The 15,805-nt window shown below is 48.2% G+C and overlaps 1 protein-coding gene across 2 annotated transcripts in view; it reads right to left on the reverse strand.

Moving 5' to 3' along the window:
• Positions 1–15,805, reverse strand: part of FAM120A (family with sequence similarity 120 member A) — a 114,321-nt gene that overhangs the window by 47,035 nt on the left and 51,481 nt on the right. For both annotated transcript variants that reach the window (XM_059656455.1, XM_059656454.1), the window contains exons 6-7: positions 12,861–12,958; positions 12,334–12,614 (exon numbers count right to left, since the gene is read on the reverse strand). In XM_059656455.1, coding sequence (XP_059512438.1) covers positions 12,334–12,614; positions 12,861–12,958 — 379 coding nt within the window. The remainder of the gene's footprint in view (positions 1–12,333; positions 12,615–12,860; positions 12,959–15,805) is intronic.

Raw genomic sequence — 15,805 nt, forward strand, 5'->3', positions numbered from 1 at the left:
CAAGAGATGGGGAAGATTATGGAGTATCTGAAATGCCAGCATGAGGAGGTATTTCAAACAGCATTTTTTTTTTTTAAACTGTGGGTTGTGACCCACTAGGAAAACAATCTAGTGGGTTTAAGCAGCATTTTTTAAACACTAAAATGGAACAGAACAGAATGCAGTGAATGTGGTATGAATGATATTATTTCACAAATTCTTTGCTCATTTGGTCACTACAGGCCACAATGTAAGAGAAGTTTATGAGATGTAAGAGGTTTGTGAGAAGCATCCTCCTGGAGCAGCCAGAGCTACAGCCTTTGGCAGATAAGACAATGCCCCCATGGGGACAACGCCCCTTCACTCGCCCTCCCCTGCAAAGCTCTGGGCTAAGAGTACCTTCTAAAATCAGTGCTGGACACAGGCATGCTAGCAGAGCATTTCACTGGCTTGCCTTTCTTACTGACCCATGTGACAGATGGAGAGATTTTAAGACCCACTAATCCTCCTATCTTCCATAGGTACACATCCTGTCACAGGAGAACCCACCCGGCAGGAGACCCCAGGCACCCTCCTTGACATACTTAGTACATTCAGTCACTTTGTTAGCCTCTGAAAGGTAAGAGAGTGAACCTCGGCAGGTCTGGCGTGCACTCTCTGATAACGATGAAGATAAGCACCTCTCCACGGGTGACATCTTTTGTGGCATGCCTTGTCAAATCATCTGAACATTTTCTACATGATACTTCTTACGGACTTATAGGAAGTCAGTACATGTTCTGGATGCAAGCTCTTGGTCAGGTATAAGGATTAGAAGTATCTTCCATACCCTGTTGGATTGCCGCCCCTCCTTCTCCATGGTAGACTGGTGTTTATATGTGACGCCTCATCCTGAAGGTTGTGGCTGCAATATTATCCTAATGCAGCCTTTCCCAACCATCCCCTCACCCCGCCATTCTCACTGCTGTTTCCTTCATGGCATGTATCACTTCCTCATGATCTGTAATTATTGTCTGTTTTAATAACTAATTATAAATTGTGAGAATAGGACCTAGTAGCCATCATCGAGCAGGTACCCAACTATTAAAGATACATGGCAAAGAAGGCATCGCTTTTATGTGATACTAGAGGCCCGGTGCACGAAATTTGTACACAGGTAGGGACCCTAGGCCTGGCTGGCGATCAGGGCCAATCTGCGGGGCGACCAGGAGGGCAATTGGGGACCCCACTCACACAGCCTTGGCTGGCCTGGCACTGCCTGTTCACCAGCCCCACCCTCAGCCTCCACCAGTTGGGGCCTGAGGGCTGGGGCAGCTCCTGCTTTGAGTGTCTGCCCCCTAGTGATCAGTGCGTGTCATAATGAACAGTCCTTCCGCTGCTCCTTCTGCCATTTGGTCGATTTGCATATTAGGGTTTTATGTCTATAATCCTATCTAATAAAAGAGAAACATGGTAATTAGCGTATGTCCGCTACCCTTCCCATTGGCTAATCAGCGAGATATGCAAATTAACTGCCAGCCAAGATGGAGGCCGGCAGCCAGGCAACTTGAAGCTAACATGAAGCTTGCTTGCTTCAGTGACGGAGGAAACCAACGTTCCCCGCCTGCCTTGCCAGCCTCTGAGCTTGCAGTCTGAAACATTGTTACAAATATAGAAGATATATGCTGCTCTAAAAAGGAAGGAACTCTTACCATTTGCAATGTCATGGATGGAACTGGAGAGCATTATGCTAAGTGAAATAAGCCAGTCAATGAAGGAAAAATACCACATGATCAAACTCATTCATGGATAATAGAGACCATTATAAACTTTTGAACAATAATAGATATACAGGCAGAGCTGCCTCAAACAGATTGTCAAACTGCAGCGGGAAGGCCGGGGAGGGTTGGGGGGCAGGAGGTAGGGGGGTAAGAGATCAACTAAAGGACTTGTATGCATGCATATAAGCATAACCAATGGACATAAGACACTGGGGGATAGGGGAGGCTAGGGGACTGTCTAGGGTGGGGGGAAAAAATGGACACATATGTAATACCCTTTGTAATACTTTAAGCAATAAAAATAAATAAATAAATAAATAAATAAATAATAATAATAAAAACAAATATAGAAGCTAAACAAAACCCCAGAAACCTGCTTTCAGCCCGCCGGAATCTCAGAGCTGGAGTTGATACAGTGTTTCGATTATAGAACCCAAACAAACCAGATACCTGCTTTCAGCAGCAGAGGCCTCAGAGCTGGAGCCAGAGCTAAAGCTGGCCCAGAATAAAAAAAAAAAAAAAGAAAGAAAAAAAGAAGCAGTTGGGAGCTTCAGTCACCCGCCAGCCTGAAAACAGCCCTCAGCCACTCACCCAGACTGGCCAGGCACCCCAGTGGGGACCCCCACCCTGAAGGGTGTGTGACCAGCTGCAAACAGCCATCAGCCCCTCACCCAGGCTGGCCAGGCACCCCAGTGGCGACCCCCACCCTGAAGGGTGTGTGACCAGCTGCAAACAGCCATCATCCCCTCACCCAGGCTGGCCAGGCACCCCAGTGGGGACCCCCACTCTGATACAGGACACCCTTCAGGGCAAACCAGCCGGCCCCCACCCGTGCCATCAGGCCTCTATCCTATATAGTAAAAGGGTAATATGCCTCCCAGCACTGGGATCAGCGGAGCCGCGAGGCCTCCCAGCACCGGGATTAGCGGAGCTGAGTGGCCTCCTGGCACTGGGATGAGTGTGACCGGGGGCAGTGCCCAAACCCCCTGATCGCCCTGCGGCTGTGTGACAGGGGGCGGGGCCACAACCTCCCTATCCGCCCTGCTCTGTTCGTGACAGGGGAAGGCGCCCCAACCCCCTCACCAGCCCTGCTCTGTGCCTGATAGGGGGGAGCTCCCAAACCCCCTGATGGGCCCTGCTCTGTGTGTGACAGGGTGCGGCGCCCCAACCCCCTCCCACGGGCCCTGCTCTGTGTGTGATGGGGTAGAGCCATAACCTCCCCACTGGCCCTGCCCTGAGTGTGACAGTGGCGGCGCCCCAACCCCATGATCGGCCTGGCTCTGTGGGTAATAGAGGGCGGCACCCCAACCCCCTGATGGGCTCTGCTCTGTGTGTGACAGGGTACGGAGCCCCAAACCCTCTGATGGGCCCTGCTCTGTGTGTGACAGGGGGCAGCGCCCCAACCCCCTGATTGGCCTTGCTCTGTGCGTGACAGTGAGTGGCGCCGCAACCTCCCCATTGACCCTGCCTTGAGTGTGACAGGGTCAGTGCCCCAACCCCCCAATCGGCCCTACCCTGAGCATGACTGAGGGTGGCATCGCAACCTCCCGATCTGCCCTGCTCTGTGTATGACAGGGGGCGGCGCCCAAACTCCCCGATCGGCCCTGCTCTGAGCCTGACCAGGGGCTGCACCTAGGGATTGGGGCTGCCCTGGGCCACCCGGGAGCAGGCCTAAGCCAGCAGGTCGTTATCTCTCGATGGGTCCCAGACTGCGAGAGGGCACAGGCCGGGCTGAGGGACCCCGCCTCCCACCCCCCCCCCACCCCGGAGTGCACAAATTTTTGTGCACCGGGCCTCTAGTAATAGATATAAAACAGCAGAACAAGCATCCGAATGACCTTCCGAACAAAGCCGGGGCTGCAAGGGCTGAGGGAGCCGGGGCTGTGAAGGCCTACTCTTGCATGAATTTCATGCATCGGGCCTCTAGTAGATAGGTAAAGCACAACAAAGGAATGTTCATTAAAACTGCAGCCCCCAAATGTGACAGCCCTAGTGACTGTCCCCAGTGTCAATCAGCAAGCACACAGACCAGTGTGAGGAGGGGGAAAGGGGTGTAGCAGGGGCGTGTTTGTTATAAAGCTTAGTTTTGTTCTATATAGATTATCACAAGCTAAAAATAAAATGTCATAATCAAGATGCTCATGTGATCTTCTAATGATCATTCTATAATATCTAAAATCTGCCTGAAAAGCATCTGGACACTAGCCAATTTTTTAAAGTTCAGAATATTTCAATAGGAAAACTATATTACTTCAAAACATAAGAAAACAAAATTTTGAATACGACAACAAATGCCTTGGCTTGAAAAACAAATGAATTAGAGATTTCAGAATATTTCTACATGCAATTCATTCTACACAACTACTCACACCTCACAATCAGACCAGAAACTGCTCACATAGACACAAAGTTTCATTGACCATGCCCTGGGCAGCCTGCTGAGACCTGGGTCCAGGTGGGTGGCCCCAGCAGGAAGCCACCATGAACTCTCTATTGAATTGTCCTGTACACCCCATACCCCAAAGGCATAACACAGCTATCACTTAGTGCGGTTACTCATCAGCTGATTTAACTCACGAACAACCCAGTGATATCCCATCCACGCTGGACCCACGGAGTCCAGTGAGCTCCAGGTCACATAGCAAGTGGTAATGGGACTTGGCAAGACCAGACAAGGGACGTTAGAAGAATTGGGCCCTGGCAGCAGTGGGTCTCCACGCTGGTCAGCAGTCCTCCAGGCACTGACAGTGACAGTCCACAGCCCACACACGGCCCCACAGGAGTTCTGCGGAGCCAGCAGTTTTTACCGCAGATGCCACCTTGACACAATACCTCGAAACCAACGTGCACCAGTATGTCACTGTACAAGGAAGGAACTCTATACAAACTAAACCAACAAAATGGAGAAAACTTTATCTTCTCTCCTAATAGGACTTTCAAAATATCCATTTAGAAATGCCAGCAATGACAGTCAAAAACACTGAAGTGATATTCAGTGTACACATACAGTTAAATTTATACACAGATCAGAAAGCATGCTTACACAGTGGAGTATGAAAAAGGAAGAAAAGGAAAAAGGTAAGCTGCTATTTCTAAGAAAATATTCCATTACTGTAAAAACCAAATTAGTTATTCAGTAAAAAATAAGATATTTGGATATTCACCTATCTTTTGAAAACAGTTATATCTCTACTAGGGGCCCGGTGCACGAAATTCGTGCACTGGGTGTGTGTGTGGGGGGGAGTGTCCCTCAGCCCTGCCTGCCCCCTCTCACATACTGGGAGCCCTCAGGCGTTGACCCCCATCACCCTCTAATCGCAGGATCGGCCCCTTGCCCAGGCCTGACGCCTCTGGCCTAGGCGTCCGGCCCGGGCAGCGGGGACCCGCAGCTGCAGCGGCCCCGTGATCATGGGCTCTGCTTTAGGCCCAGGCAAGGGACCCCTAGCTCCTGGGACTGCCAGCTTCGACCATGCCCAGCTCCCATCGCTGGCTCCACCTCTACTTCCTGCTATCACTGGCCAGGGCGGAAAAGGCGCCTGATTCTCCGATCATGGCTGGGGGGCAGGGCAAAGGCAGCCCCAGAGCCGCCTTTGCCCTGCCCCCCAGCTCTTAGCTCCCCCCTGGGTTTCCGATCACTGTCAGTGGCAGGGGGCTTCTTCCTGCTTTCCCTTTCGCCTCCCTGCATTGTGCCTGCATATGCAAATTAACCGCCATCTTGTTGGCAGTTAACTGCCAATCTTAGTTGCAAGTTAACTGCCAATCTTAGTTGGCAGTTAATTTGCATATAGCCCTGATTAGCCAATGAAAAGGGTAGCTCGTACGCCAATTACCATTTTTCTCTTTTATTAGTGTTGATATGTGGAAACATGGGTGATTTCTTATATTCTACTAGGGGCCCGGTGCACGAAATTCGTGCACTGGGTGTGTGTGTGGGGGGGGAGTGTCCCTCAGCCCAGCCTGCCCCCTCTCACATACTGGGAGCCCTCAGGCGTTGATCCCCATCACCCTCCAATCGCAGGATCGGCCCCTTGCCCAGGCCTGACGCCTCTGACAGAGGTGTCAGGCCTGGGCAGGGGACCCTCATTTCCCCCCATCACTGGTTCTGCCCCCAGCCCAGGCCTGATGCCTCTGGCCCAGGCATCAGGCCTGGGCAGGGGACCCCCAGACCCCTCCGATTGCTGGCTCTGCCCCTTGCCCAGGCCTGATGCCTCAGCCAGAGGTGTCAGGCTTAGACAGGGGACCCCCATCTCACCCCAATCACTGGCTCTGGCCCCCGCCCAGGCCTGAGGCCTCTGGCCCAGGAATCATGCCTGGGCAGGGGACCCCCATCTCCCTCTGATTGCTTGCTCCACCCCCCGCCCAAGCCTGACGCCTCTGACCCAGGCTTCAGGCCTGGGCAAGGGGGGGACCATCATATCCCCCCAATCCCCGGCTCAGCCCCCCGCCCAGGCCTGATGCCTCGGCCAGAGGAGTTGACCCTCATCACCCTCCGATCACCAATCACCGGATCGGCCCCTTGACCAGGCCTGAGGCCTCCGGCAGAGGTGTCAGGCCTGGGCAGGGGACCCCCAGCTCCCCGCGGTTGCAGGCTCCGCCCCTGCCCAGGCCTAACGCCTCTGGCTGAGGCGTCCGGCTCGGGCAGCGGGGACCCGCAGCTGCAGCGGCCCCGCGATCGTGGGCTCCGCTTTAGGCCCAGGCAAGGGACCCCTAGCTCCCGGGACTGCCAGCTTCCACTGTGTCCAGCTCCCATCGCTGGCTCCACCCGTACTTCCTGCTATCACTGGCCAGGGCGGCAAAGACGCCTGATTCTCCGATCATGGCTGGGGGGCAGGGCAAAGGCGGCCCCAGGGCCGCCTTTGCCCTGCCCCCCAGCTCTTAGCTCCCCCCTGGGTTTCCGATCACTGTCAGTGGCAGGGGGCTTCTTCCTGCTTTCCCTTTCGCCTCCCTGCATTGTGCCTACCTATGCAAATTAACCGCCATCTTGTTGGCAGTTAACTGCCAATCATAGTTGGCAGTTAATTTGCATATAGCCCTGATTAGCCAATGAAAAGGGTATCGTCGTACACCAATTACCATTTTTCTCTTTTATTAGTGTAGAAGATTTTTTAATGTTTCAATTCTATCACTTTGTAGAGACATTAATTACAAAAAAAAAAATAAATCAAACAAAGGACTAAAATCTTCAAATTGGCAACCTCAGATCAGATTCACATTCTAAAAGCCAATGAATCTAAAAGCCAATAAAATAAACATCCCCACAAGGATTCAATTGTAACTCTTAACCAAAACAGGATTACAAAGACTTGACAAAGGCCAGGAAGAGAAGAAAAACAAAAACACTGCCAAGAACAGAGTAAGAAATATATGTTGATTATACTCTAGAAAAAAGAACAGGAGAAAAATATTATTTAGTTAGAAAGCAACATTTCTTTCTTATTTGCTTCAAAATAACAGCCATGGGTCTGGAATAACTGCCCAGGCACTCGCCTAGCCCTCAGACAGACACACAGCCCCTGCAACAGCAGGAGGCTGCAATTTTGCACATGAGAATGGACACTCAGGATAGTTCCAATGGCACCAATGCAGCTCATCTCAGCCCTGGTGAGGGTACCCAGTTCGCACCCCTGTATACAAGGCACCTCTCAGTCCAGCACAGACCTATAAACTGCCCAGGGACACATGCCCACTTCAAGACAGTAAGAAGCCACGATGCCCATTCCAGCAGGGTGATGGAAAAGACATCTGAAGAGGCTAAAATCCTGAGTTAGGTATTTTTAAAAAAAAGGGGGGGGGGGTGGAGGAGATACAGGGTCCGCCCAGCACACACATATACATGTGTATATACATACACACCCATAGTGAAAGGGCCACTGTCTGAACCCAAAGACAAGCCAGGAGGCACTTTCACACCCAGTTAGTCCACAGGACACCTCAGCATGCACTTCCTTTCACATAAGAACATGCTTTGGAGTTGGGGCATGTTTCTGCCCTGGCCAACGTGGTTGCGATGCACCCTCAGACCCACCTCTGAGCTCAGACAGTGCAAACCTTCTGGAGAGTGCCCTTGGCTCTCAGACATCACAAATGCCGAGGACCTGCCAAGAGAGCCAAGACCTCATGTCACACAAACTCTACCCATTTCCCTCACTGACCTTATTTTTTTAAATAAATGTTTGCAAATGTGTCATAGGTTAAAAAAAAGTATCATGTTTGAAGTTGCATTCCTTTGATTTTCCTAGTGAGCAAGAACATCCATTCATATTTTATTGACCATCTGTGTTTCCTCTGTCCTGCATGTTTATATCCTTTGCCATTCAAAACACTTGTCTTTTTAATTTGTAGGAAGCATTTTTTCTGGTGGTGAGGGTAACAATTCTCTTTTATTCTATAACTAGAGGCCCAGTGCACAAAAATTTGTGCACTTGGGGGGGGGGGTCCCTCAGCCCTGCCTATGCCCTCTTGCAGTCTGGGACCCCTCGGAGGATGTTCACCTGCTGACTCAGGCACGCTCCCTGGGGGATTGGGCCAAGCTGGCAGTCAGACATCTCTCTGGCAGCCCGGCAGCCCTAGGAGGACGTCCACTTGCCAGTGGGGAGCAAACCTAAGCTGCAGTCGGACATCCTTAGTGTTGCTGAGGAGGCAGAAGAGGCTCCCACCATCACTGCTGTACTGGCAGCCGTCAGCCTGGCTAGTGGCTGAGCAGAGCTCCCCCTGTGGGAGTGCACTGACCACCAGGGGGCAGCTCCTGCATTGAGCGTCTGCCCCCTGGTGGTCAGTGTGTGTCATAGTGACCAGTCATTCCCAGTCATTCTGCTGTTAGGGTCAATTTGCATATTACCCTTTTATTATATAGGACTAGAGGCCCAATGCACAAAATTCATGCAAGGGGGTCGGCCCTCATAGCCACGGCGGCTTGCCTCAGCCCTCGCAGCCTCGGCTTCATCCGGAAGGTCTAATTAGCATATTATGCTTTTATTTTTATAGATAGTCCTATGGTCCATCAGCACCATGCTTTAAAAAAATCATTGATGTCTGTTAGAGAAACAGTATCACTTACTAGTATTTTATGGACCCACCTGTGGAAAATACAGTGAAGGGAGTATAAATGCCAGAGGGAATCGAACAGGGAAAAGTGATAAGGGGCCCTGGCTGGTTTAGCTCAGGGTTTAGAGCAGTGATGGTGAACCTATGACACGCATGTCAGAGGTGACACGCAAACTCATTTTATTGGTTGATTTTTCTTTGTTAAATGGCATTTAAATATATAAAATAAGTATCAAAAATATACATCTTTGTTTTACTATGGTTGCAAATATCAAAAAATTTCTATATGTGACACGGCACCAGAGTTAAGTTAGGGTTTTTCCAAATGCTGACACGCCGAGCTCAAAAGGTTCGCCATCACTGGTTTAGAGTGGAGGCTCGCAGTCCTAGGGTCACAGGTTCGATTCCCGGCCCCTGTCAGGGTTCATGTGGAAGGCAAGCAATCAATGTGTCTCTCTCACATCGATGTTCTCTCTCTACCCCCGCCCCCCCTAAAAATTAATCAGAAAAAATATCCTTGGGTAAGAATTTTTTTAAAAAAAGTGATGAGGGATGATGAAGTGACAGAAAGGGACACACCCAGCTGGGTGGTGGCAGACTCCCACCTCTGCTATTGCACAGGTCAAATTCGTAAGTATAGCAACTACAAACATTTACAGTCAACCTGCAGAAGCTGTTACGAGAGGTGCTGAAGTCGAGTCTTGGAGTAATTTCCAGCTAAATGGCCTAGGCTCCCAAATACCTGTCCATCCCAAGGATAACGACACCAGATCAGAGCAAACTCATTTCCAGAGAATCATGGGATCTCTCCTGCCACAGGGCCATTCTAAGCAAGCATCACAGATAGTTCACGTCACACCGAGCATAGAGGTCAGACTCTTCACCATCCAGCCTCCACCTTGCTAGACCTCCTACTGGTCAAGCCACCTCTCCTTCCACCCTACATCTGTCCAGCTCTGTCCCCGCTGCCACAGCTCAAATCTCACCTCTCGGGGACATGCTCCCAACTCCAGTCCCTCTTGTCCGGGGTGTTCTTCATACACTCATCACTTGGGCTGTTCACTTCTTTGCAGACTGCCTGCACCACACCTTGTCTGTACTGCCTGCCACCATGCTCACTGGTAGACACAGTGCTCAAGTGCTGCTTGGCTGAATGGATGATTTCTTTCCCTCAAGACCATCTGAAAATTGTAGATTCAGGGGTCTTCATTCATATCCAAACCAAAGGTAACCAACCATATGTCCTGACTTTATGCTCTCACCGGATTTTGAGCTAGGAAAGCAACCCTCTATCCTATGCATGGCCTCAAGTGCACACACATAACACATTCTACGGGCTAGAACAGTGATGGCGAACCTTTTGAGCTCGGCGTGTCAGCATTTTGAAAAACCCTAACTTAACTCTGGTGCCGTGTCACATACAGAAATTTTTTGATATTTGCAACCATAGTAAAACAAAGATGTATATTTTTGATATTTATTTTATATATTTAAATGCCATTTAACAAAGAAAAATCAACCAAAAAAATGAGTTTGCGTGTCACCTCTGACACGCGTGTCATAGGTTCGCCATCACTGGGCTAGAATCTTTGCCCTGAAATCAAGAACACTGACCTTCTTTTAGCATTCTGCCACAAGCAAGGATACCTATGACCAGGGCTCATCCCAGGTTCTACGATGCCTGGCACATAATCCTGGAGCCTCAGGCACACATACCCCATGTCCTCTTAATTTTAACTCTTCTCTCTCTCGTTGTTAAAATAAATGGGGAAGTAGATTCAAGGAAATTGACATTGCTAAGCCGCACTTGATCCACTCTTGCCCTTGCTAGCGGCTAATGTGCTCCACCACACTTTACAACACAAGGACAGCAGATGTTCCTGCTGACCCTACACTGAGTCCACTTTCCAGAAGCTTCTCCACAAAAGGCAGTGAAAACACCAAGTTGGGGTGTGGACAAGTGAGTTACAGCTCAAAGTGGGAGAGGTGACTGAAATCAAGGACAGTTTCAGGGAATGGGATGCTGGCCAGGACCTTTGGGAACAGGGCGGAACTGAATCTGTACCTAAGAAGGGAGTAGAAACTTTACTCACCCCAAGTTCAACTCACGTCTAACTGGGCAGTGTGCCAAATTAAGCTGCAGCTCGCAGTATCTCAGAATCCTGACCTGAAAATACAAGGCTGCCACCACACCTCCCCATGCCAGGCCTCTGCTGGCTCCCACATTTGCCACCCCACAAAGCACATCTGCCTCACGTCTACCTGTGTTTCAGTCTGAAAAGAATGTTTCTTATTAACACGACCATGTACTATACAGGTGCCTTGGCTTTGCTGACATGAGTCAACTTTTAAAAGAAATCTCATAGAATTCCAGAGTGGAAGGGGTTCAAGACATCTATCAGCCATTTTTAGACTTCCATGAGCTACAGAGACACTGGGTGCTCATTTCCACACACTGATTTCTGAGCCCCTGCCCAGAAATTCTCACTCAGTAGGTCTTAAATATATTTCCTTTCCAAAAGGTTAACTCAAAAGTTTGAATGTTATGACTTTTCACTTCATTTTAGGATTGCACATGCAGTAAGAGTTTAAGCATTTTATGCTTCTCTGCTCTGCCTCAGACACCGCACAATCTCTGGATGACAGCAAACTCTTGGGTTACTGCCGCTTGAGGTCAGTAGACATTACTGCCATTTTACAGATGGAGAAAAAGAGGACAAGAGAGGAAAAATCTACAGCATCAGTAACTTGCAGGAAGAATGGAAACTTGCACATTTCTTACAGCAGAAATCAATGTAGTACTAACTAGCCCATGGCATCTACCTGTTAACTAGAGTTCCAACCCAGGAAAAGGAGATAAGGCTATAAGAAAAGACCCTTTTTCTTTACATTTCTTCTTTCTTTTATTTGAACCAGGATTCTTAGACACAAAAGGTGAAGTAAGGAGGGGAGGAAGACTGTCCATTTAAGACTTCCTCAATCAGATTATAACAAATTATGTACTTGAAAATTCATTTACTTAGGGGCACACGTTTAAAATACTCCTCTCTGGGAGAACTCCAGCCTGGGCCTGACAGCTTTCTAGGGTTTTGGTTGGGTGAACAGTGTTATTTCAAGAAGAGTCCTATGAGTTGTTAAACTCAGCAAAAGAAATTCAAAGTTCCCACTGGTCCAGGAGCTGAGACTGAAAGCCACAGGCATCTAACTTAAAATGCTTCCTGGGATGGGGGTAGGGCAAGAACAGCAAGGAAAACCACAGAGTAAGGATCAGCAGACAACTTCACCACATCTGGTGGTCACATAGACCCATTTTCCTAAAATTCCACCCCAGCAGAGGAACAACGGGCCAAGGCCACGGGCTGGCAGCAGACGTTCAGCGGGAATCCCTGTGAAAATGTCTAACCACCTCTCTCCTCCATGTCTGAGGAGCTCCAATCCCAGCACAGAGACCCTCACCTACCTGCAGCAAACTGCCTCTCTGAGCACAACACTCGGTGCCACGGGCTGTGGCTTCCCCAGGGATGAGCTACATAAGAAACCCACCACTCACTTTGCAGCTCCTCCACTGCCTTCATCATTGTCTGAAGATGACGACGTAGAAGAACCAGGAAAGTACGCTGAGTCCACATGATTGGGGCTGCCGCTCGGAGCTGGGTTGATCGGGGAAGATCTTTCATACAGTGGAGTATGTTTTCCTTCATGAGGAATGTTACTGTAGTTGTTCTGCTCAGTCAGATTCTTTCCGCTTGTTTCTAAAGGGAGGGCCGGCTCAGCGAGGCTGTAATGGTGTGGACCCTGACCCGGAGCACCTGGGTTGGGCCCCTGTGGAGCCTGAAACAGAGGGCAGAGGGCACAGGTCACACACCCACAAGCTGCCTACGGGACCTGGCACCCGTTAGCACTCTGGGTCTTGGCTCCATTTTTAACTCAACAAACACTGACACCTGTTTCACATATCAATTCAGGAGCTTAAGATGTTATTTCAGTGTTCATTAAGATTTGACGCATACGCAGCTAGCAAGGCCAGCTGTCCCCAAGGCAGGCAAACCAGCTACAGAAGGAAAGGAAAGGCCTTACCATGGGCTTGGCTTGCAGAGAGGTCTGTGGAATGTTGAGCATCTGGGGGGGGACATACGGTGGCACTATCCCAGGCATTCCAAATGGATTTGGTCTGGCTGTTTCATCAACACGGAGAGAAAACAATAAAACAACTGTGAGCAGAAGACACCTCCCCAGGACATTGTGGTGGCCAGCACGTGTCCCATCTGTCTTGTATGTCTCAGATGCCAACACACCACTGGTCCCACTTCTCAGAAACCTCTAGGAAATCACGTTTAACAGTAAAAAATATTTTATGACGATCAATTTTATATACTGAGACTAGATTTTTAACTTTCAAGAATCTTCAGTTAACTTTTGACAGTGTTTTTGCTTTTGTTTCCTTGACTGCCTAGTTAACCCATCGTTAACTGGCCAGGCATTCTCATTCACCTGTCTCTGCTCACTGCTGACAAACCCCGATCCCTGATACTATAGCTCTAACGAACAAAATGGGCAGAACACTTCCCCCTCCATCTGTGGAGCAACAGAACTTCTCTGTTTAAACTCAAACGAGGTTCTTAGCTATTAGCAAGCTTTTAAATACAGAAAGTGAAATGTGGTCATTGCTGCCTGTACTTTGTTTTTCATTGTTAGCAAAACCATGATCAGGTGACACATTTTAACATGCATTACAGAATCAGTAATGTCGGATGCTGTGTTCTCGAAGAACATGATTTTATAAACCTGTTCTGGTGTATGCTGGCATTTGTTCATTATCCTCATGTGTCACAGTGACACACAAAACAGAAGCCACATGGAGAAGCAGTTGCACACACAACATCAGGACTGGGTCCTGTGTCAGCTTTAAGATGTAACAACAGATCAGTCAACCTGACCAGCAGCCCTGATACTTCCACGTCCATAACCCTCAATGTCTCCCTACAGGTCTGAGGAGAAGTGGCCAGGTGGGCGCAGTCAGCCACACAAGCAAAGTCAGCAGAGTGATCTGCACCAAGACATTCAGTGACAAGGAGCATGGCCTTGTCAAAACCACTTTGTCACTTCTTCCCACCCACGGGAACTCATGAGCCTCGGAAGCCGCAATCCCTTGGAAGATCCTATCTCAAAGTGATTCGCACTCAAGCTCATGGATGTCCTAGTCCTGTGACCTGGCTCACAGGAAGTAAGAGCTCAACCCATCTTTCACTTCCCGCCAAACTAGACAACTGTGGAACAGTAGCTGGGGATGATTATGTTGCCATGTCTACATATGGGGCTGATGGCACATGTACACACACACGCATACATGTTTACTACATACACACTGGCATCACAAACACACACATACCACAGACATTCCTGATCCAACATTAAGTCTATAAACATTCAAACCTCCAAGTGGAAGACCCTGTAACTGTTAAAGTTCCTTCTCAGGTAAGAATATCATTAAATCCATTCAAGCTCTAATAATGTAATTTGAATCACTGTAAAAAGCCTAGTTTGCAATCTCTTGTAGCTGACCTACCATACTTAAATTCCTGAGCATACAGATGAAATGCTGAACGCAGCCATCAGCATTCCAATGAAGATGAACATTTTTGTTTCACTCTATTTTTGGCCATTATATACTATAAACTTTCTGAAAAGCACAAACTTTCCTTAAAAACAAAAACCCCCAAACTATATTAAAACTTAAAAGCAACAATTTCCAAGGAAAGAACATTTTCTAAAATCATACTGTAATCACTGACCTCAAATAAACCTTTGAGAATCCACAAAGCTATTTACTATTCTATCATAACCTAGTCCAACTAGTGAATTAATGGCTCTCAAAGCAGAAATGCCCAATAAGCCAGGGCCTGTCTGTGGGAACTTCACGTCTCCTGGTGTAAGCAGTTCTCATTCTCAAAGCCCTCGTGCAGCTCAGCGGAGCCACAGACTGTCTTCTATGTGACGAGGGCATCTTTCTCAGAACTGGCACTGACTCACGGGTGGAGGGTTAACACCACCAGTTTCTCGTTCTCCTCCTTTCACAAACACTAGAGAGGCAGGCTTTGTTAGAAAAGTACATGGACTGAAGACAGAAGACAGGAGAAAAATGTTTAATATGAAAAATATTTTCATAATACAAAAATTATCTCTTAAATAGTAAAGACCTCTTTGAGAATGAACAGCACCCATTGCAACCCTTCAGCTGTGCTTAGTCAGCTGTGCACTCAGGACGAGAAGACACATCAGTCCCTACCCAGTGCCTCCAATTACTTACTCTGCCTGTACGAAGCTGTCCAGTTCTTCTCTAACTCCAAAGAGATTTTTTTTAAAAGAAGGGTATTAACCAAGAACAAAAGCTCTAGCTAGTTAGCCCTGCCTCAACCTAACAAATATTCATCTGTTACTGGACGTATTACTGCACATATTACTACAGAGATGCTACATTAAATAAAACAAACGATAACAAAGTAATATTTTTAAAAAATTCTATTTGCAGATGGGCGCTGATATGTGATTTTCAAGTGCTACTAAAAAAATATACCTTTGAAAATTCAGGTTCAAGGATTAAATAAATCAATATATTTTCTACCAACTAACTCTAGTTTTCCATGTTTGCAAACAACAAGGCAGAATTTTCCAACTACATTAACCATGCTGAAATGGATTTACGGTTGATCGCTAAACAGCAGGAGCCTGAACTGCATGGGTCCACTTATATGGGGATTTTTTTCAATAAATACAGTTAGTCCTCTGTATCCTCCGGGGTATCACATCCAACCAACCTCAAATGGAAAACAGTGCTTCCAATCTGCAGTTGAGAGCCCACAGATGTGTTCTAGGCCAGTGATGGTGAACCTTTTGAGTTCGGCGTGTCAGCATTTTGAAAAACCCTAACTTAACTCTGCTGCCGTGTCACATATAGAAATTTTTTGATATTTGCAACCACAGTAAAACAAAGATGTATATTTTTGATACTTATTTTATATATT

Source organism: Myotis daubentonii, chromosome 11, assembly GCF_963259705.1.
Source record: "Myotis daubentonii chromosome 11, mMyoDau2.1, whole genome shotgun sequence".
Lineage (NCBI taxonomy): Eukaryota > Metazoa > Chordata > Mammalia > Chiroptera > Vespertilionidae > Myotis > Myotis daubentonii.